Genomic DNA, 22,714 nt, shown 5'->3' on the forward strand with positions numbered 1-22,714 from the left:
GAGATTAATTCAGTATATTCCACTCTTCTAAAAGCTTAAAATAAGCCCTTAAAATCTTTTGTACTAAGCCAAAGGTTTTTTCTGAGAGGGAAGCTTACAACAGCATCAAAGTTATATAAAAAAAATATACACTTAAAGTCACTGAAAAACTGTTAAATTCTGACTAAGACTCTTCAGTTCAGTTAGGATATTTAATAAATGGGCTGCATCCCTTTCCAAAGTTATTGAATTTTTCTCAAAGTTATTGCTGTTAATTTATTTATGAGTCATGCCCTGAGATAGTCCCTGCCCTGTAGAGCTTCCAGAATGCCACATTAAAGCAATTGAATTTTAAAAAAGGAAAACATGTTAGCTCACAGCTGTACTGAAAAATAATATTTTTAAATCATGAATATCCTGACCTGAATCTTAAGATTGTTGATAGCCTTTGGTGTGTACATCTGTATTTCTGAATAGGCAGTACATATCAGCAAGGGAATGTTTCCAGTAACAATGGTCCTTATTCCATCACTTATTCTCTGTTGTAATAACTGTATTTCATCCAGGGTCTTTGCCATTTATTGTAATTAATTGGTAGTCCTTAATATGAGGTCAAGTCTTCTGAGAATGTGCTAAATTTTAAGAGTAAAACATGTTGGTAAATCCATCATTTCCTTTAGAAAGACCTGTATGTACTAAAAATGGACCTCAATCATTTTTGCAATTTGCTTATCCTCAGGGGGAGTCTAGAGGATCTTTTAGTGGATGTTAGTGGAAATTGTAGTGGACTATAGAGGACGTAGATATTGATTGAATATATTGATTCATGCTCATTTAGGAAGATAGTGAGACACTAGAACACAAATAATTGATAAAAATGTGAATTGACTCTTTGGACTATAAATTCTTTGGCCTCTGCATTCTAGACCTCGAAGAGGACTTTGATCAATTCACTCTTAAGGGTGTGGTCGTTAGCTTGATTAATTCACTAAATGGTAAAGAGCTAATACCTCCTTCTCAATCCCTCCTCTGGAAATCTTTCACCTTCTCAGTTAAGCAGCATGACTGATCAGCACTGATGGATTTTTTTTTCCCCATAGACATTATCTATTTTTTTTTTCATTTTCTTTTCTTTCTTCTCCTCCATAGCACATCTGATGTACTCCTAAGGGAAAAGAAATATATTTCTGACTAGTCCATTACTATATTTAAAATTCTGATTAAATGAAAAGAGAGCTAGAAATTATCACTACTTGAATTTTGAAAAATTATTCTTGGCAAAAAACACAGTACTGTGACAAGAAGATCAGGTTATTAGTTACTATGACTGCAATATTAATTGATTGCTAAGCTGCAATGCCATGGGCCATATCTTACTTATTCCCACAACTGTCAATGGGAGTTCCACTCATGGAATGAATAGAATTAAATAACGCAAACCTCCCCCTCTCCTTCCCACGCGTATCTCTTCCTCATATTGCATCTACTTAATAGGCTAATGATCTATGAGCAAAATAAGACTATGTAACCCTGAAATTCTAAATTGTGTTGGAAAAAAGTACTTTCTGTGGCACGTGGTGTTAGAGGGTTTTTTTGTTTGTTTATTAGCACTTTTAAGTGTTGCTTAACTTTAGGGAAGAAAAACATTAAAGTGTGTGCCTTGGTATATTAACATTTATTTAATTAAACTAGGACATTGGAGTTCATGCGTTTCAGTTGAATGGGATTGATCTCACCAGAGTTTTACTTTAAGGCTGACTTTGTGGAACAACTATGTAGTTTTAAAATAGAAAGTAAATGCCCACCATGTCTGACCTTCCGTGTGGTTGATTTGGAGGATGAGACTATGGACCTTGCAGTCAAATATTTTCTAAGCCAGAGGTTCTAACCTTGTGTTTGACAGCTATGGGCACTTTTTATTTTGCTCATTAATTTATCCAGTGGCATTGTTGAACCTATGTGGAAGTTTATGTATTGCAAAACATTGCAAAAATATATTACAATTTACAAATTACATTTTACATTTTACAATTACAAATTATATTGCAAAATGTTGCAAAAATCCCTGTAATATTTAGTAGGAAGTTCAGTAGTTTAACTATGTTTGTTTTGACACTGTCTTCTGATACTATTTCACCTTTTCCCCTCTTTTTTTTTTTAATTTAAAGGCATCCTGAATAATCACCTATAATAATAATTTACCTATTCACCTGTGATTCATAAAGTGTCAAGTTAGATCAAGAAGTCTATGTAACAGTAGAATTACAGAATGCATAATTTATAAATATATTTTCATTTATCTGGGCAATAATAATTTTCATTAGGCAAAACCCAAACATCAATAACTTCCTATTGATTCACTGATTTTACTGAAGCTTTTGAAAGTTGTCAGTTTTAAGTAGATTAAATGGAATTAATACATAAAAATAACAGTAATATAAACACTCAGCAATAAAAATGTTCTGAATATACACTTTGGACTGTTACATTTTTTCCCAATAATTATAAACAATGTTGTATTTTAGAATTTATTCCAAGAAATGATGATGTGCTAATGCTCAGTGATTGCATCAGAGTGATGTTATAATACGTCTGCTCAGAGTCAACCTTTGTTGGGGTTAAGTTCTGAGCAACAGAAGTAGTAACAGCAAGAAGGACAGGCACGTAGGGACTCTGTGATTTACTTGATGCATTCGCTGTGGTGATATACATCAATAAACTAGGGGCCAGCAAACAAACTGCAAAATGGTTTGACATAAAAAGAACAAGATCTGTGTAAAAAAAATACAGTGGTGGCCAATCAAAAACTGGTTCTCGTTTAGTGAAAAAGAAAATTTCAGCTATTATTGTAATGTAAGTGCTGAAGTGTTGTTAGTACATCTGATTAATGTGTACAAATTCTGATACTTCTGCTGAAGATTCTTTTTGTTACATTTAGTAAAATTTTTGTATACATATATGTGCATTTTGTAAATAGTAAGGAAAATTACTGATAAAAACAATTTGATGTTTTTATGTCTCAGCATATACATTTGCTTTATTTGGGTTATTTTAAAGAAGTGTTTTCACAATCAGCGAGTAAAAGGTGAACAATTAGATGTATTTCACAGAATCTGCAATATTGTGTATGTATATGTATATATGCACACTCATGAAAATATAATGGAAATAGTATATTTTATAATCAAGGTATAAATAGATGAATAGAAGTTCACGAAACTTGCAGACTATGAAATGAGTTGAATATTGAATTCTAAGAATTTGTGATGATTAAGCATAGTTTGTATGATCCAACATATAGCCTAATTTATTTCCCTTCCTAAATAAAATTACCATCAAATTATATGCCCATCTAACCATCCATTTATTCAGATGTGTAGACCCATATATGAGCCCTGTCCCTGTAATTACAGAAGAATGGCAGTCATTAGTGAATTTATTCAAAGGCCATTTCTAGCAATGCATATGCCATTTTCCCCAATATAAATCTTATTCTTCAAAAGGTTAGGAAATGAGTTATGAGGTGAATGACTAGCCTTTGTTTCCTCTTCTTAAATGCTGTTTCAGTTAGGCTTCTGAAAAAACTAATTCTTTTTGAGAAATTACAAAGATTGTGTGTTGAGGGATCTGTAAGAGCTTGGACTTAGAAAGGATAGTGCTTACAACATAACTCTATGTAGCATTTGCTTTCCTAGTTATTTAAGTAGGAACCAGAGACACTGCAACTCTCTCTGCCCCATAGCACGTTGTTCAGTCATCTCTCATCAGAGAGCAGTGGTCTCGTGAGAACTACTGGTTAAATAAACACGTTATTCAACTACTGTTTTCTCTGTTCTGTCTTCATAAAGTAACCCCTATTACTATCATTTACAGACTGAGTAGTCCTTCTGTTTCACAGATGAATGGTTAAAAAGATTAGAGAAACTGCGATGCGTCTTGCTAGCCTTAATTTGTACTCCAGCGGCTCATATCTGCAGAACTCAGGACTTGGTCCTAAAATTCAGATCTGCATCAGAGTACAGCAAACTGATGTAGAGCTCTGCTTCATGCTGCACAGGTGATGTGGAATATCCCTGCTGCGTGCTCTGGGGCAGCCAAATGCCTGTGATCCTTTTATCGCTGGAATAATTTAATCTCGTTTGAGTAACAGTTGGAATAGTTACAAAAATATGGTTTAGGGATTATAAGGTTTATTCCCGATTATGCTACAAATACATCAGATGTCAAATATTCCTTGACGCGGAATTCACGGACTCTTCGCACGACCAATGTGATCGGAAGACCAATGTGATCAGAAGCAGCCAACTTTATTAGCAAGCAGTAGCCCTTAATATACAGATTGCATTTTCTAAACACGTGATAGCTCAGTCTATGATTGGTGCCATGCATTGTCCACGCGCTCATCGGCTATACATGATTTGCTAAGCGTTACTGTCCACGCGGCTTAACTCCCCCCAACAACTCCTCCTCTAGATTCTGCTCCCATGGCCTTGCTTCTCAAGCTTATCTATCTCCTGCCCCACAAGCTTACCTCCCTACATAACTCTCTCTGCGCTTTCCCACATTTTATCGCATTCTCAAAATACCCTTCAGCTTATTGTTAACATAAAATGATTCTACATGCGTTCAGATGGTCACGTAGTCCACATTCAGTGTGTCTGGGTTGCTCACAATATGTCCCCTCTCTTCCAGATATCCCACAATTCCTCAGAAATAGAAATGTAATGATCTCTTCAGTTATATTTAATGTAATGATGTCTCTGTTATGTTTAATAACAGTGTTAGACTAGTAGGGATTTAAGTGGACTCTAACGTAGTTTTTAATTTAGGGAATAAAATCAATTCATAGCCTTTGACCTATGGCCAGTCTCAGCCTTTGGCTCAGTTTTGCAAGATAATTTGTCCAAATCGTTTCTTCTACACAAGTCCTGCTCCCCCAAAATAAATTACTGACTTTTGGCCGGTGTCCCACTGTCAGAAAATCTCATAATTGTTGTCCATTTTGCTCCTCTTGCACTCTGTGCTAAAAAGCCTTCCTAGTCTGATAATTCTACATCCCTAAATAATAGGAACATTTCTGCTGTTTTTCCATAAACAGTGATGGTGTTGGGGGCATTTTATGGATTATTTTTTTTTTTAAATCTCAGTTGAAAAATCTCACAAAATATTCTGCCAGCCAGGTGAGCTGCTGAAACTGAGAACAGGGCAGGTGAGCACAGATATACTGCACTCACTGTTCACCAAAAATTTATGTGACGCTTCTGGCATCTTTGTATAATCCCTTAGATAGTATTAGATTTATGTGGGGATTCCTTTGAAATATACTGTATTCAGGCTTTTCTTCATCATCTATGTTGCTGCTCAATTCTTCTATATACCAGAGAAGACCTGGATTAGACAAGGTTTTGAAAATGTTGAAGCAGAGAAACAGAAAGATGTGAAAGAGCTGCTGAATAAATATGAGGAGAGAGTGCACAAATAAGGAAAAGAGTCAACAGGGTTACGCTAAGACTAGAAAGAAAAGACAGCCGCAGAGGTGACAACATGAAAATGGAAAAGGAAGTGATAATTTTCCTTTCATAAATACCCATCTGCAAATGCTGTTAGCCAAATTCCCACCGAATATATTTCCCAGGAATCCTGTTCACTCAGAAGAAACCCAAGTTTTAACTTGACAAGCAGATTGTCTGGTAAAAAAATCACATTCAAAAATACTTTGTCCATCATCACTTTGAGTCCAATTCATGCAAACTCCAGCAGTTTCAGAAAGACAGCACTAGAGAAATAGATCTATGTAATCAAATAATGCCTGCAATTCAATTGGTACCACTTTTATTAAAAACATTTCAAAAGGATGGTATGCATTATATATGTTCAGATCATCCTAACTCTGGAGTTTCTTGCATAATTGCATGAAGGAAAACTTGTTATCTGATTAAATAAGGGATTTGGTTCTTGGAAAACCCCAGCAGACTGAGTGATATGGGCAAATAACACCAAGAAAAAGGTTGTGTTCCTACATGTGGTAGGTTTATAGAAGTGTAGAATTCAAGTGGTGAGTCTGTTTTAAGAGAATATTTAGTTACATGTTTCTTCTAAATAAACTGATATCCTCCAATTCAGTTTTGTTGAAGTTTCTTTTTAATACTTTTTCTATTTTGCAAGAGGTATACATAACTTTTCTAACTTTTCGAATAACTAAGAACTGTGAAGGCTGACCTGCAATCCAGTCTTGTTTAATGTCTTTACTGCTATGATTTTGATACCCTGGCTTCAACAGGAATACAGATGTCCACACAGAAGGAATAAATTCTCTTTAACACTTTTATTGCACTGAAATAACATGATAAGCATGTATACAGGGTGTTCATTGAAATGCATTAACCATAGCATCGCTATGTAATATCATTTGCTTTGCATGTAAGTATCAAAACAGTTTTTGGTACCATTTTGGAGGATAGATCAGATGGATCACTGGTGTTCTCAATTATAGCAGCCGCCCCTCTTTCTCTAGACGTTCATGTCAGCCACTGTTTTAGATGTCTCCTCAGGATCTTATAACTCACTGATTACACTTAATCCACCGTAGCTGTGACATCTTTGTAGAAAAATCTTCTCTTACCTTTAATTGAATATCTTGCATTTGAGTATCTTTTACCTTCTGGAAAGTGAGCAGTGGGAGAGAGGGAAGATACCTGCTGTGCCCAGCTTCCCAGTGGCCTCAGTGTGTCTACTAGTGAAGACATTTAGTGATGTGACTAATTGATGTAGTCAATTCTACAGACAACCTCTGCCCCTGTTAAATTAAGTTTTGTTAACTGTTCAACTGTCCATACTCCTTTTGCTTCAGTCTGCCATCTTCTCAGTTACCTTGTATTAATTTTTTTGTAGGAAGCTTTTGGACACTGAAGATGAGCTCTCTGACATCCAGTCAGATTCAGTCCCACTGGAAGTGCGGGACTGGTTAGCTTCTACATTCACGAGGGAAATGGGAATAGCAAAGAGGAGACCTGAAGAAAAGCCCAAATTCCGAAGCATTGTGCACGCTGTACAGGCTGGGATTTTTGTTGAAAGGTGAGAGCTTTGTTTTCTTATTACAGCAAGTACTGCATTTAACCACAGTGTCTGTTGTGGAAGATCCTTTAAGTGGTGGGACGAACCTGAAGCAAATATTTGAGCCAGAATTTAGGTTTCAATTTCTGCAATCTCTCTATTTTTATATACAGAAATCCAGATGAAACCTCTAAATTTGTAATGAAATCTCCTGGACTTTCGAAAATTCTAAGAATGAACCTTATTGCTTTGAAACTTCTACACTAAAATGTACCAAAGATGGCACTAATGTAAAAGAGTATTATACCAGCAGAGGGGCTTTTCTCATAAGTTCATAAAAAGATTTGTGTCGTCTTTGGGATCAGACCCTTAAATAACTTAGTGTTATTTCACAAACTGTGAAAGATGAACTAAAAAAAGATAAATTGTTCCAATACTTTTTAAAGGAGTGCTATTTCTTAATATTTTATTTGTTCTTTTAGGATGTATCGAAGAACTTCTAGCATGGTTGGTTTGGCATACCCAGCAGAAGTCATAGTAACATTTAAGGTGAAATAAGTTTAATAATTGCGAAATTTGAATGTATTTGTAGTTATGTTTAATGACTTTATGGTGAAATGAATATAGTTTTCTACTGAACGTACCCTAACCTTAGTTAGTACTACAAAACTGATCACAGAGAACGCAGAAATTAATAGTTAAAAATTCGCAAATAGCATATGATTCTGTTTATGGTTTCACTGATTAGTTGTGATTTCATTTAGATGTTCAGAGCAATAGGATGAAATTTGTATAGAAATTTTTATAAAAATGTGAGACATGGTTTTGTCAGCTCCCAGTGGTATGGTAATCAGTGTCTCAGACAGCAGCATTTCTTTCCTTTTTAGGAAAGAAAAAGGAGTAGTAGTACTGGGATAGAGCTAACAAAAGAAACTGCAGCTTATGGAACAAGTACAGTATTTGCTGTGCATTTAAAACATTACTGTAGTTTACCCAAAAGGCGATCTTTTATAGTAGTAAACTTCCTACAGCTATGTGTGCAATTAAAAAATGGTATTTCTTGAGAATGTAGTACCTCACCTTTTCCCCCGAAGGTCAAACACTGTTATATTTTTCTCAAATTGCTGTATGGTTATCGTGTTAATGACATTGCCTAATAGCCTATTTAAAGGATGGGTATTCACATTAGCTCCATGAGGTTCTATAAACAATTTGTATACAGAAAGTTAAATTTTAAAGATTAAGGCATTTGATTTGAAGCATACAAAGTTGCATAGGTCATGTTACAAGTATTTTATTCATAACTGGCACAACTATTTTCATCATTAATATTGAAATAGTGATTAATGTATTATCTGCAGTAGGAATTTGAAAGAATTGGACCATAAAAAACCACCAAACCGTCCCCCATCGCTTCAAAACCCAAAATATCATTTCCAGTGATCAACTGGAAACCTACTTAAACAGATGGAAATTTTATGGCTTTTTTCTTCTTCTCCTCTCATCTACAGGATGTTGATAAATGGTCTTTTGACGTATTTGCCCTAAATGAAGCAAGTGGAGAGCACAGTCTGAAATTTATGATGTATGAGCTGTTTACCCGATATGATCTTTTGAGCCGTTTCAAGGTCAGAAACTAGTCACAAATAAAAATATGTATGCAAAAAGACATATGTCAAATTTAAAATACAAGAAAGCCAGCATAAGTTTGAAATAGGTTTTTGTTGTACAATGCAGTGCAGAAATTCAAAGCATATGGCAAATCAAACATTATAATATGTCAATAGTTGTACCAAATGGAACTACACCCAGAGCATGCAAATTTTTCTGCAACCCAAAAAATAGAAAGCTATGTAGGCCCATGCCAAGTCAGTTTGGGATGGGATGTTGCTAGTGAGCAGCTAACTGCTGTAAGCGTCAAATAGACAGATAATGTATACAGCTTATTTACTCAGCAGTACTGAATCAGTGTCTCAGCTTCAGAGAACAAAGGTTCCTAATAAGGCAGAAAACTCTAGTTAGTCCTAAGTACTTTCTTCATGGTCTACATTATAGTATGTTGCCAACCACTGTGCAGGGGTTTCAGCTGAACCTTCCTGTCCCAACCAACTTGGGGGATATATAAAGAGAAGACTGCTTTTCCATGGTGTTTGCAGGGTGTTGCAATACAATAGAGAGTACTTATAACCAGCTTTGAAAGGCTAAGATAAAAAATGGATCAAAATGCCAAATTTATCGTTATAATAGTACCAAATGAAAGTTTCATGGTAGTTTCAAAATCTCTCCGCTGCAAAACTCCCTGCTTCTTTCAAAGAGGCTGTCTTACTCTGAAGTTAGTTCGAATATTTTAATTTTAACTGATAACCCAGACTCAGCTTTTCCCATCAAACTTTTCCATTCAAGCTCTAGGTGTTTGAAGTCAGAACCACACCAGGGCTACCATTAACAACACAGTCAGAAAGTACACAATGTTACTGGCTCAGTGGGCTTAAGCCTATTCTCGGTCCCACTGTTTACCTTGCAGGGATTTTAAATAAAGAAAAAATTCTTAAGGAAAATGTCATTTCATTATATGGATGTTGTGTTTTAACCCCAGCTGGCAACTAAGCACCACACATCCGCTCGCTCACTCCCCCGCCCAGCAGGATGGGGGGAAGAGAATTGGAAGGGTTAAAATGAGAAAACTAATGGGTTGAAATAAGAACAGTTTAATAACTGAAATAAAATAATCATAATAATAATAAATTGTAATTAAAAGGGAAATAACAAAGAGAGAGAAATAAAACCCAAGAAACACAAGTGATGCAAATGAAAACAATTGCTTACCACCATCCGCCTGATGCCCAACCAGTCCTTGAGCAGTGGCTCCCTGGCCAACCTTCCCTCTAGTTTAATTGCTGAGCATGACGTCATATGGTATGGACTATCCCTTGGGTCAGCTGAGGTCAGCTGTCCCAGCTGTCACCCCTCCCAACTGCTTGTGCACCCCCAGCCCACTTGCTGGAGGGATGGGGTGAGAGGCAGAAAAGACCCTGACTCAGTGTAAGTGCTGCTCAGCAATAATGAAAACATCCCTGTGTTATCAATGCTGTTTTCAGCACAAATCCAAAACATTGCCCATACGAGCTACTATGAAGAAAATTAACTCTGTCCCAGACAAAACTAGCACAATGGGAAAATAAATGAGACAAGATAGTACCTGTACTTCATACATTACCTGGAGGAAGAGAAGGAAGGGAAATTGTACTATCAGATTCAAGGAAACCTTGTCTCAGGCAAGGTAAAACTGGTGAAGAAAAGGAGATAATCCTATTGTTTGATTCCTATCTGTCTTGCCTTTTTTATATGAACAATCTATGCATTGCTAGTACAGACAGACAGACATGTCTTGAAAACTATTTTGTTGATAGCTCTGCAGTCTCTTGTACACTAACCAAATGTTGTGCATGGTGTATGTAGAGGGATATAACATCTAGAAGAACTGGGTGTAGACTCCCTGAAGCATGTAAGATGTTAGACCATTACATTTTAAATTTTTCTTTTGTTGTTTGTTAACTAAATTCTATGGTATATTTATTTGCAGTTTATTTATTGCATGATTAACTTTGCAGCTGTTACAGGAAAAAAACCATTTATTTTAATTTTTACTTTCCCCCCAGATCCCTGTTCCCAATCTTATTTCATTTGCTGAAGCTCTTGAAGTTGGTTACAGCAAATACAAAAATCCATATCACAATCTGATCCATGCAGCTGACGTTACTCAAACTGTGCATTACATAATGATTCACACTGGTATCATGGTAAGAAATACTGCAAAGTTCAATTTGCTTGTTTTTTCAGGCTCTAATATTTTGGATAAATGTGTACGTGTGTCTTTTCTTAATGAAAAATCTCCCTAGAAAATTGTGCAGAGATAGATTCCAAACTACTATTTAGGCTGTGACTTTTTGTCATTTTAACAGTTCTTCCAGGCTGGAACTCTCCCGATGTGGAGGAAAAAAGTAGTAAAATGTCCTACTTACATCCTTTTTGCTTTTCATTGCCTGGGATTTTGTATTATATATCATACTAAAAGAGATACACTTAAAGGAGTGTGCAGGTGAGAATTTTTTGCTTCCACATCAGAGCCTGGGAGGTGTGATCAGGCAGGGAAGCGTTAGTATCTGCTGAGGTCCTGTCCATTGAAAGATGTACTGAATCAGTGCAGGCTTACTCAAATACTCTGCAACCACTCTTTCTTTTAGTTTATAACCTTATTTAGGACTGCTCTTGCATACTGTATGTGCCTGTAGTAGGCAGGAGATTGCATTTGCCTTGCACTGTTGCAATATCCCAATATTTTTTAGTATTTGGTTTGGGAACTGAAGTGAGTCTGTGCAAGCATTTTTACTGTAAACACTTAATGTTAGATTTAATACCAGCAGTGGGAATCTCCTCACTATCAGCTTGCTAGACAAAATTAAATACTGACTGAAAGGGAATGAACATCTCTGTCAATGGCCTTTTGATCATTTGTCATCACTATGAATGCACTTGTTTAAAAAAAGTAGTTGGGAAGTGATAGTGTCCGATTTCTGTTCGCAGAGCCATGAAACAATTCCATAAGACATTTGGAAAGGAAAATTTTAGGGCTGACTCTAGATGTTTGTACTCCAATATATACACAATAAACAACGGCTTATGTTAAGCCCTTTCACACTGAAAGCTTTGTTTGGCTTCCGTGGAGGCCAGAACAAGTACCTAGGCATTGCAGGGTTCGATTCTACTGTTTGAAAGAAGTGTTTTGCTTTTAAACATCAAATTTTTAAAGCTACATTTTAACACAAGTACTACTTGCAGGGTGAAGCCTGGAGTGTTCACCAGCCAAGATTCCTTTTCACATTGAGATATTTTCTTGAGAAAGGATTTTCATTTCAGACTGAAGCATAGACTAGACAGCTCTTGCTGAGATGACTCCAAACCAAAGTTGTTGTATACGATATTCACCTATCAAAATAATATTTTAATAAAAGAAAAAGCTTGAAAAGATTAGATCATGGTTCCTATCCTACCCTTGTCTTCTACTGGAAGATCAACTGCAAGCATTAAGTGATGTGAGGCATGTCTTTGTTGCAGGTATACACCAGGATCAGCAATTTAACAGGGAGGAAAATCCCTTTGTTGTATTATACATTATAAACATCCCTTTGGCCCATTGCACATGTGCCCCTCTGCCCTTCAAAAAAGAGGATAGCATCCAGATTTTCTTTGTGATGCCAGGACAAGGTTCCAACTTCCAGAGCTATCCTAGTCAATTTGGGATGTTTAGCCATTGTTAAACAACTTTGCAGCACACTTTCTGTATCTCTGAACACTGAATGAAGGAACCTCTTTTGTATTTGAATATGTGCTATTCCACTGGATGCACACGAGAATGAGAAAGACCTCTCCAACTTAAGTTTTACAATATTGGCATCTTAGCCTTGTAACTGCACTTTGATGTGATTTGGACAACTGTTTTCAGAAAAACAGACTGTTACTTTGCTGTAAAACCTCATTAATGTTGCAATGCTGCTACAAGATATTCCTATAAAATTAGGCCAAGTTTTAAAAGTTCACATTTGAATTGCTGAATTCTGATATTGGAAAGTTCTTGGAAAGATCTCTAACTAGGACAAGACTTAGTCAAGAGTGCCTTCAAACAGATGTAGCTTGCCAGGCAGAAGGAACATTATAGAAATCAGTGTTTGAAAGAGGGCCTGGTGATTCTGCAGCTTGCAAAGTATTTCTGTCCCAAATGTCATTTGCAGTTTGAGAATGCATCAATATCATGCAAATGTTCTGTTTAACTTGTTTTTTTTTTTTTGTTCTTCCTGTTGCCTGGTTAACCCTGCAGAACCCTACTCAATAACAATTTGAAGTTTGCTTCTCAAGCTAATAGTTTTTAAAATATATCTATTGTAATGCTTCTTTTAACTCTGCTGTATCTTCTAACAAATACCTGGATTGGAGTCAATTTGATGCAATTCTATATCAAATTCCGGTGTGGTTTTTGCAGATTGACATGTGATTTGAAGTTCTTATGCTTTCATTGTATCTTAAGGAACTGATACTGACTCTCAAATACTGAAGCAAATTTTTCAAAAATCTGGATTTTAGAAAATCCTTTTCATGATTCCTGTTGTTGAGGTCATGCATTTTGTATCTTTTATAGGCACCTGGAAAACAGCCATATTTCTGCATTTGCCAAAAAAATTTGGCTGATCAGAGTATATGCTTCTCCACAAACCTTTAGAGAGATTCCAGTGAAGAATAACACGTATTCAGAGTCGCAGTTAAAGAAATAAAATGATGATTGTATTTTCTAAAAGTTACTGTCTATCTTAAGAAACAAGATCCAGCCACCTCAGATCAATGTGTTAGAAAGTTAGATATCACAGATGGCATACAATTTATTAACCTTCCCAAGAGATTAAATCCCAGATGATACGACTGAAATATGTAACTCAAGCTTGCATTTATGAAGTCTTCATCTTTATAAAGATTTAGGAATCCAAGTCTCAGGGAATACATCTTGTAACGAACTGTTGAGTCATCGATCATCTTCCCACCATCCCTTTTCTCCTCCCACGTACCTGTATTGCTCAAACTGAAGGAAAAAATGTCTTTATGTCAATAAGTGCATTGTGAGACTCCCTTTCTTACTCATTTTTTAATCTATCATTGTCTAAAAGAACAGTTTGAACCAGAGCTCATGCAAAGTTGAAATATATGTATTTACTTATAAGCAATTTATAATACTGGAAAACATCTGTCAATAGAAGAGATCTTTTCCAATAAATGTTACACCTGCGTGGCATAGTATCTTCCAGGAGGGAAGCAGGTTCCAGCTCTTTGCAGTCTTGCAGACCTGCTTTTTCCTCTCCCTTTGAGAAAAACACTTGTTAACTGTCTCTCTAAGAGCTTTCTCCTACTTCCTTAGAAATTGTTTAGCCAAAGTAGTTCTCTGATTCTCAGATTTGAATACTGATCTGAATTTTGACCATACAGCTACAGTCTCTAGAATACCTGCTCTCATATAGTGCCGTATGAAGTTTCTGTGTAGTCCATAGATACTGTTTGTAAGGAAAGCTCTTCTACTTATGAGTGAATTGTCTAGCAACTATTTTGCTTACTAAAAAAGCTGGTATTTGAAAAGGCATCTTAAAGAAAAAGTTTATGTTTAGCTGTAGTTACTAATAATTTCTGGGTTTCTATTCTGTTTGGTATGTTGAAAACATTGTGAAAGCCAGGACCAGTCATGGCCTGGTTTCTTGTGACACATAATACGATGAAGGTCATTGTTTCCATTTTTAGAACTGCTTACAGTACATTCTCATTCCTCTGTTGTGACCTTTTTAAATCTATACGGTTCCACCAACAGCCAGTACTTGTTGTTCCTCAGCAGTCTTATTTTGTCACTGAATGACCTATTTCATTATTCTCACATTACTTATGAATCTTGACTGCTTCCTTTCTTTTTCTTTGAAAGAAGTACTACTATTGGCAGCTTTTACTACTTCTGGCAGCTTATATATCTTATATCCATTCTTATACATGTATGTGCAAATATGGGTGCATAAGGATGAGATCGTTCTTCAGTCCTTTAGTACAGAAGCTTACTGCTACACTAAAAAAATTTGAAATATGTGTGGAAATGCTTGACTGGCATTTGACTTAATCAGTCTTATGACTGCGGGGGTTAATTATCATATGATTTTTGTGCCCCCATTTTTGGATGGAGTAAATTTTCTCCTCAAGGATGATTTATCATTCAAGAAATAGAACTTGAAAGATAAAATAACAGAGGTTATTTTATAAACCGAGTAATACAGCCTCAGTTAGCAAGAGGTACAAAAGTGCACAAAACTCTAGATTCTGCATTATTTTGTATACATGACCTGTGTTACCTTTTGTTCTGTGTAACTGAATACTAGCCTTATGCACCTTTTTTTGCATTAGTACAAAGTGTGATAAAAATTAGAACAGAAAAATCTCCCATGGGCCTCATTTTAACACTATGTACACTGGTAAAATATAGTTAATGCTGATGTTAAAGCTAGAATTTATTATGAACTGTATATATTGTTCACTAAAAGACGAATTATAACTTTAACTTCTTATCAAGATTTTAGGTGAATATACCATAATTTGGCAAGTGCCATGTATGAGGTAGCAGATTAGATACTTCCTACACAAAACAACTACAAAGTATACCATGTAATTATCTTAATAACTTCTTATATATTTGGCTGTCAATATTTACTTTGCTAGTGACCATAAGGACATTAACTCAGTCTTAGAGAAGTCGTAATAAGTACAAGGAGTTATTTTACTGTATAATACTGAAGTGTTATGGATATATAATTACCTGCAATAAGACAAGAATAAAGTTTACTTAAGTTGAAGGTAATGCAAAACATTTCCAGAACTGTAGTGTTTAATCTGTGTTATTATAGAAAATATGACCAAGACTTTTTTTTTGGTTTACCAGCACTGGCTCACAGAACTGGAAATTTTAGCAATGATCTTTGCAGCTGCCGTCCATGATTATGAACATACTGGGACCACAAACAATTTTCATATTCAGACAAGGTAAGTGAAGTAGTCTCTTAAGTGACATATCTGGAGTTTTCTATTCATTGGTCTGAACTATTTCATATCTCTTGCTGATACAGCTGGGAAGTAGCCAGGTCATTTCTGATTTTACAAATTGCTTCCTTGACTCTGCAGTTAATTGGGGTGCTCACACGAACAAAGACAGTGTAGAAAAGTAAGGAGTTAGCTCCACAGTGTTTCAAATCATTATATTTTGGAGCTGATATGTCAAGAGAGATTTCAAAAATATTCAGAAAATGGACTTGAAAACCCCTCACCCCTCTATTTGCTCGCTTAAATTCTGATACTTTTGACTCAAAATTTCTTCCATAGTGTCCCGAGAAAAATACCACTTCACTTTCAGCAATGTGTCTGCGCTTACTTCAGGTGCTACATTTTGTTTCAAGTTGTGGATTAAACTTACAGGATCCCAGTACAGAGGGAGAAACCTTCAAGTGCAGCTTTACAAATACCTACCACGAGTGCTCTCCTAGCATGTTTTGACAGCATCTGCAGTAGTTACGAGAAAGAAATCTAGAAAGAAGTCCAGTTTGAAAGTCAGGCTAACTGTATTCTCATGCAGGCACAGCATGTTGTCCTAGCCTCTGGTCCAGAATGACAGCATATACCTCTCTCCCTTAAAATATTTTCAGCTTACGAAAGGGAAATCACTGACTGATCCATTACTGTGTGATAAATGGTACACCTGATACTTAACTTAGTACAAAGCATCTTATTGTTCTCTCACACTAATATACTGATGTTGTGTTTGTATTTATGTCTCTCTTATACAAATTCTTTGGTTTTAGTATCCTCAGTTGAGGAGTCCGCTGTACCTGCTGTTGAAAAAAATAATTTCAGCAAAGCACTGGCATGTTCTAACAAAACAGCTCTGTGCTAGAAATACTACTACTGTGAACAGAAGCATCCCTGCACTCACCTATCCCAATAAAGTGCCCAATGGTTACATTTAAATTAAATCCATAACATACTAGCGCCCTGAGATGTGCCTTCAATAATGAACAAATTCTAGATCTGCAGCTGAAATAAAGACATAATTCTTTTCTCCCTCAGCATAGTCTGGCTAAAAATCAACTTCAGTTTGTAGTTCCAAGTTTATATTACTTTTCTATTTTTGTCCTTAATACTTTGCTCTGAAGTATTGCAAAAGTGCAAAAGTAATTAAGCTGTTAGCCTTTGAATTTTACTTGGGCATACTTGCAAACAGGTATTTGTTTTGTGATGGAGCTTGTTCTTCCCTCCTAGTGGAACCTGGTTCTGATGTGGCATCCCAGGGCCATGATTCCAGGCTTCTTTTGCCTGAGAAAAGCTGATTAAATGGCTGTCATAGTCATAGCAAATCTTAGCACTGTTTAAAACTAGCCATAAGTAGTTATGTGGATCAAAGTGTGCTTCATAAACTTATGTAATTGGCAAATCACAGATTTTCCCATGATTTTAGTAGGATTATGGATGTAAGCATAATCATTATTTATGTAAGTTATGGTTTGTTCCTTCTAAATAAAGTTTCCAATCCTATTTTCATTTTATAGATTCCTTGGTACCATACCGTACACATGGGTGGTTATACTGAATATATATGATTGGTCAACAGAACAAGAGGTTGAATTTACCTTATTATTATCATAGGAAACTGCACTGCTAAATCATCATGCCTTTCTTCTAGTACAGACTTTTCAACTGACCAAATTGAAATACTCACAGATGGAACAGAAGTGTAGCAGAGACGGGAGACCCGAGGTTGCTTAGCAAGTGAAATCAGGTCTTGGGGAAACAAATTCCCCAAGAATTAATGACATTTGAAGCTAAGTATGATAAATCGATACCACATCAAATTTTGTCAAAATCTATATGTAATTTTGATGTTGTAGGTTAGTCTTTAGTTAAGAGGGAAAGGGTACTGTCAAGGATGGTAATGTTACGGTAAGGGTCTGGCTTTAGGAAGCACTTGAATGCAATCAAATTTCACCTTAGCATCTCTTCCATTCCATCGTTATGAGGCTCAAGGTTTAGCCATTTTTCTGACAAAAGATGGAATCCGTTTAAAACATAGGAAATTGAAATTTTTTAATATTTTATTATTTACAGCTCCTTCTGATTATGAGTGACATGGACCAAAGCACATCTCTCTCAGAACTGGGGTAGTAACTTCTTAATACCCATGCTATGTGTGGAGCCCTCGCTGTTGGTGAATGCATTGCAGTTTAAACAATTGTATTGCCAAAGGGTACTCTTGAGTAGCCTAGTTAGAGCATTTCTGTTGCTCTACAATCCTATCTACAGTCAAGAAGCTCAAAGATCTCCTCACAAATTTTTGTCACAACTATATAAATAAAACATTACACATTTAAAAATATGACTTTCCCACAAGCAATATATACAAAGGTATAATGATAATTTTTTATGCGTTTAGGATGGAAACATTAGTATTTGATGCAATAGGAAGAAATAAACATAGTTTGATATATATAGTTAATAGTTCTCATAGAGAATACACCGTTCTACCTTCCCCAGTGCCATCATCAGGATGCTATTCAAATTCTGCCTTGTTTTTTTAACACTAGGTCAGATGTTGCAATATTGTACAATGATCGTTCTGTTCTTGAAAATCATCATGTAAGTGCTGCTTATAGACTCATGCAAGAAGAAGAGATGAACATCCTAGCAAATTTAACCAAAGATGATTGGAGGTAAGACCTACCGTGACATTCAAACTTAATTCCGGTATTTAAAAATAATAAAAAACACCAGGCCTTCCCTGTGGAGTGTATTTTAAGAGTTCAAATTACAGGAAGATACTTTGGCTCTGGAAGAAGTCATGGATATTTAAAGCTTAGAGAAGGCTGCTGTGGTGTAAAGAAGTAGTGTTTATTTAGTAGACTCCATATAATTTTCCAAGTGACATTGTGCATTTATGAGCCGCAGTGTCGGACTGTGTGGACAGTGTCTCAGGTGAGAGAGCTCTTCAGGAAAACCACAGTGCTACCCCTCTTGAGCTAGGTTACCTTCGTCTAACAGTGAGTTAAAACCTCTGTGCAGAGTCACACTCTGCTGCCAGCTGGAGCACTACTACCTCCGGGATTTCTGCTGTGTAACACGGCATAGCATAGTCACATCTTGGTTAAGCGTTAGAAAATATATTATCTGGAGAGTCCAAAAATAATAAAGACCCAGAAGCACTACAAGAATCTCTTTTTTTTTTCCTTCTTCTTCTTAATTTTAGTGTAATTCCTGAGGAAAATTAAACCAGCGAAAGAATCAGGATCATAATTGATATGTCACAAATACCAGGACCTGTAAGACCAAAATGAACAATTTAGAGATAAGGCTTTCTCCATTATTAAAAAGAACATGTTATCTTTGTATGTCTTTGATCGGTTCATATAACACTTAAAATATGACTCTTCTGTGTGTTTCTGTAAACATAGCTGTTATTCACAGATCCTAAAAGTAACTTTTAAATAGGTGGCCTGTGAAGTCAGAGAGATGTTCTGCTTCCAGGAAGGTCTCCTGCTGTGAATGATGCCACCACGAATAATAAAGCTATACTCTGCTTTATTTATATTTTCACAAAAATATAAATTTATGAAGGAATATGTGAATTTCAGATCAAATTTTGGTGTGGTGTATATTTACAGATGAAGGACAGTTTACATGGTAGATTTACATGATTTTACTTATCTACATGATCACAACACTCCTAAATAAAGCAAGTCTGCTGATCCTTTTGGTTTTCAATTCATTATTTTTCTGTGGCTACTCCAAAACACTTAATATTAAAATATTTTTAATTTTTTATTTAACACAAAGTGAGAGAGGAAGCATACACTTTTTCATTCTCATAAACGATTTCTTCTCAAAGGATACTCATTTGGATTTAGTTATCATAAAGTTTGTGTTGTAAATTTAGTTCTGGAGAAAGTTCTCTGGAAGTACATTGTAAACTTCAGCAATAATTGTCATATACACTGAGATTTGCATTGTCAACATAAGTCAGCCTTGCTCTGTGTGGAACTATTTTGGGCCTGATAGTTTTGGGGCTGATAGGTCTCTGTGACTCTATTTTTGCTTGTCCTAGTTATTGAGTATGGAGAAAGTGATTGTGCCAGTAGACAGCCATCAGAGGCTGGTATTCTGTCTTTTAAAACCATCATTGTAGGGAGATAATGATTTTCAAATCTTCAGACTTGTTGCCTTGAGTATGTTTTTTTGAAGTGTTGTCATTTCAAATTGTGTCCTACCAGAGAATGCTTCTGGGTAGAAAGGGGCAGATGTTCTTCAGTTGAATTTCAGTTCAGGAATGGACCAAGGATGACTTGAAGATGCTTATGTGCTTCCCTGGGCCTGTGTCTTTCATCACTGGAGACCACCATAAATGAGTATAGTTTGGAATCCCTGCAGCAGCATGCAGTTGCCCTAGCTGGCAGAAGTCTGGCTACTAGCTAGTACATTGCATTCCAGTCATTCCCTTTTGTTTTGTCACTGGGGAAAAGAGGGATAGGATGGAAACTCCAGGGAAAGAACATATTTGTCAATGGAAAGAGGAGCCTATGGTTTCCAGGTGTGTGATGTTTGTACATGTTGCTCTGGTGAACTGCAACAGAATAAAGGGAGGAACGTGATAGACTCTCCACATTTCTGAAGCACACTCTTCTCTGCATAGATTGCTTGGTCTGGTCTTCCCACAGTTCTTTTTCCAGTCCAGTTGTGGACCCTTTGCTTTAACTTCTGTTGCATTTCATTTCTCTGTGGTTTTTGAACCTGTGATAAACTACCACATTCCTTCAGAGGTTGCTCAGTCACACACTGGGTGTGTTTGCACTTGCCTTTCTGTCTCCCCTCACGGTAACCCAATTAGGATTTCCTGGAGAATCCTATTTTAGTTTCGTGAATTTTGTGTGTATAGAGTGGCTGCACAGATCCAGTCCACTATTATATGCAGCTAGTTTGAAGTTGGCGGGATTTGGCAACCAGAGAAAGTAGAATTTATGGTCTCTTGTGGGGCTGTTCAGTACAACTTAGAAGAGACGTATGAACTGACTAACAAGCTCAAGCAACTAATCTAGGACACTCAGTTCCATGTTTTGTCACTTGGCTAGGCAATTACAGTCTGTACTTTCAAACAAATCAGTAACTTCCAAAGTGCCAGTCTGAGAACCTGCACAACCTGTTGAAGTCTAATACTTTAATTTAGAGGGTCAGTCATGGAAATGATGGTTGCCTGGTGTTTCTTTCTAATATCCACACATTCCTGTTACCCTGTCATCAGATACAGTTGTTCATTGGTGCAATGACAGATCTGTTAGCCACTTGAAAGAAGCTCTTCAATTTTCTAATTATTACTAGAATGAACTTCTTGTATCTATACTGAAATTCATGCTGTTAGACTAACAGTTTTGAAGTTTGCACTGAATCAAATTGGCAGTAAATTGAAATGATAATTTTTTCAACTTTTTAATGTACTTCCTGGCACTGATTAATTTCTTGACTACTGTCAGATCTGTTTTCTTGAGTTGCAGCAATTTAATTTTTTAAAAATTTAACACTGCTGCCTATTTAAGCTGTGGTTCTGCTAATTATTTCAGCAAGATGAAGCAAAATGACTAAGAATGACTTTATAATATTACTTTTTCTTTTCTACATTTTAATGTTAAGAAGATAAATGCACTAATAAACTGTCAGCTTCAATTAAGTTTAAAACATAGACTTTGGGTCTGAGCAGGGAAACACTGCCAGCATTCTGATGAGGATGTCCTTTGTGGATAATGCTTGTGACAGTCATAGTCATTTCTCACTCTTTTCTCAACTCTGAAAATATATTCCTATCTTTCATATTGTCTTCTCTCACTTATACCCCTAAATGACTAAAGAGAGATCCCTTTCTGACCCCCTTTTTCCTTTGATTTACCAGGCTTCTAGTGTTTTGGAACCTCACATATTACATCAACAGTTATACGTGGTCAGGTGGTACTAACGTCTCAAACCATTCCAGTCATAAGGCGTACAATGATATATTGCCTGATTATATAAAACAGACTAACAAAACAATATGCATTATATACAATGCATAATGAACAGATTTTCTTTCACAAATTTCCTTGGGAGTCTCCTGTCTGAGGAAAGCAGGACTGCTATAACTTGCAAGATGAACCTTGTATCTTCAGTTCCCAACTTGCTTTTGCTCATTGTAGCCTGTTCCTGCATTCTTTCATTACTTTCCAGCTGACTAAGTGTCTTTGTCATGGGCAAATCCAGGTAAAGCTGGTTTCTGTTTGTTGGTTAACTACTTTTCTGAGAAATGCATGTGCCACTCCTTGTCTATTGTTTATTACAGCATTATTTATGTCATTTTTTCACATAATCTTGCATCTATTTTTTATAGTATCCTACCCATAGACATAGGGATATAGGAGGGTTAAGAAAGGATGACAGCAGGGGATATGACACGTTACTTAAGAAAAATGGAGGTTGTATACTCAAACCCAGTAATCTTCTAATTGTGGGCCCCAAAAAGCCGCTATGCACTATATGGGAATACTGTTACCATTTCCCATCATAGTACTAAAAATGACAACACCTACGTATCTTTTTGCCAAGGTTGCATGAACAATGATAATGGTATTATCCCGATGCCTGTAGCTGTGGACTGCTTAATGAAGTGGGCAGAGATTTCAGTCCAGGAGTTACCTATGAGACCAGCTGTGGTCTCCTTCAATGTGGAAGCTGAGATTTTTTTTTTCCCTGGGAAACAATTTGGGAATGGGTTAAGTCCAAGAGTAATCTGCGCAATGGTAGCAAACTGAGCACTCATAGCTCTAGCAGAGCTTTATTTAGCATTTCCCCATCAGTTGTCAATTTTCCATCCCTCTATTGTTGATGGAGGGGGGCACAGGCAGGGAACAACTGCAGACTGTAGGTGGAGAGCTTCTCCTTTGCTGTTGAGCAGCTTTTTAGAGGCCTGAAATCTTCAGAAGTGTGTGAGGACAGTGCTACAATGTTTGATCCTTATTCAGGCAATGGAGGTAAGAATTAGGGTTTGTCTGCT

At 36.3% G+C, this 22,714-nt stretch overlaps 1 protein-coding gene across 1 annotated transcript in view; it reads left to right on the forward strand.

Annotated features, from left to right (window-relative positions):
• The window catches only part of LOC104159423 (calcium/calmodulin-dependent 3',5'-cyclic nucleotide phosphodiesterase 1A-like), a 62,464-nt gene that overhangs the window by 11,149 nt on the left and 28,601 nt on the right, over positions 1-22,714 (forward strand). The window contains exons 4-9 of the mRNA XM_009697323.1: positions 6,871-7,053; positions 7,515-7,581; positions 8,544-8,660; positions 10,692-10,832; positions 15,545-15,645; positions 18,234-18,359. Of these exons, the coding sequence (XP_009695625.1) occupies positions 6,871-7,053; positions 7,515-7,581; positions 8,544-8,660; positions 10,692-10,832; positions 15,545-15,645; positions 18,234-18,359 (735 nt within the window). The remainder of the gene's footprint in view (positions 1-6,870; positions 7,054-7,514; positions 7,582-8,543; positions 8,661-10,691; positions 10,833-15,544; positions 15,646-18,233; positions 18,360-22,714) is intronic.

Source organism: Cariama cristata, unplaced genomic scaffold (genome assembly GCF_000690535.1).
Source record: "Cariama cristata isolate BGI_N322 unplaced genomic scaffold, ASM69053v1 scaffold6693, whole genome shotgun sequence".
NCBI classification, from domain to species: domain Eukaryota; kingdom Metazoa; phylum Chordata; class Aves; order Cariamiformes; family Cariamidae; genus Cariama; species Cariama cristata.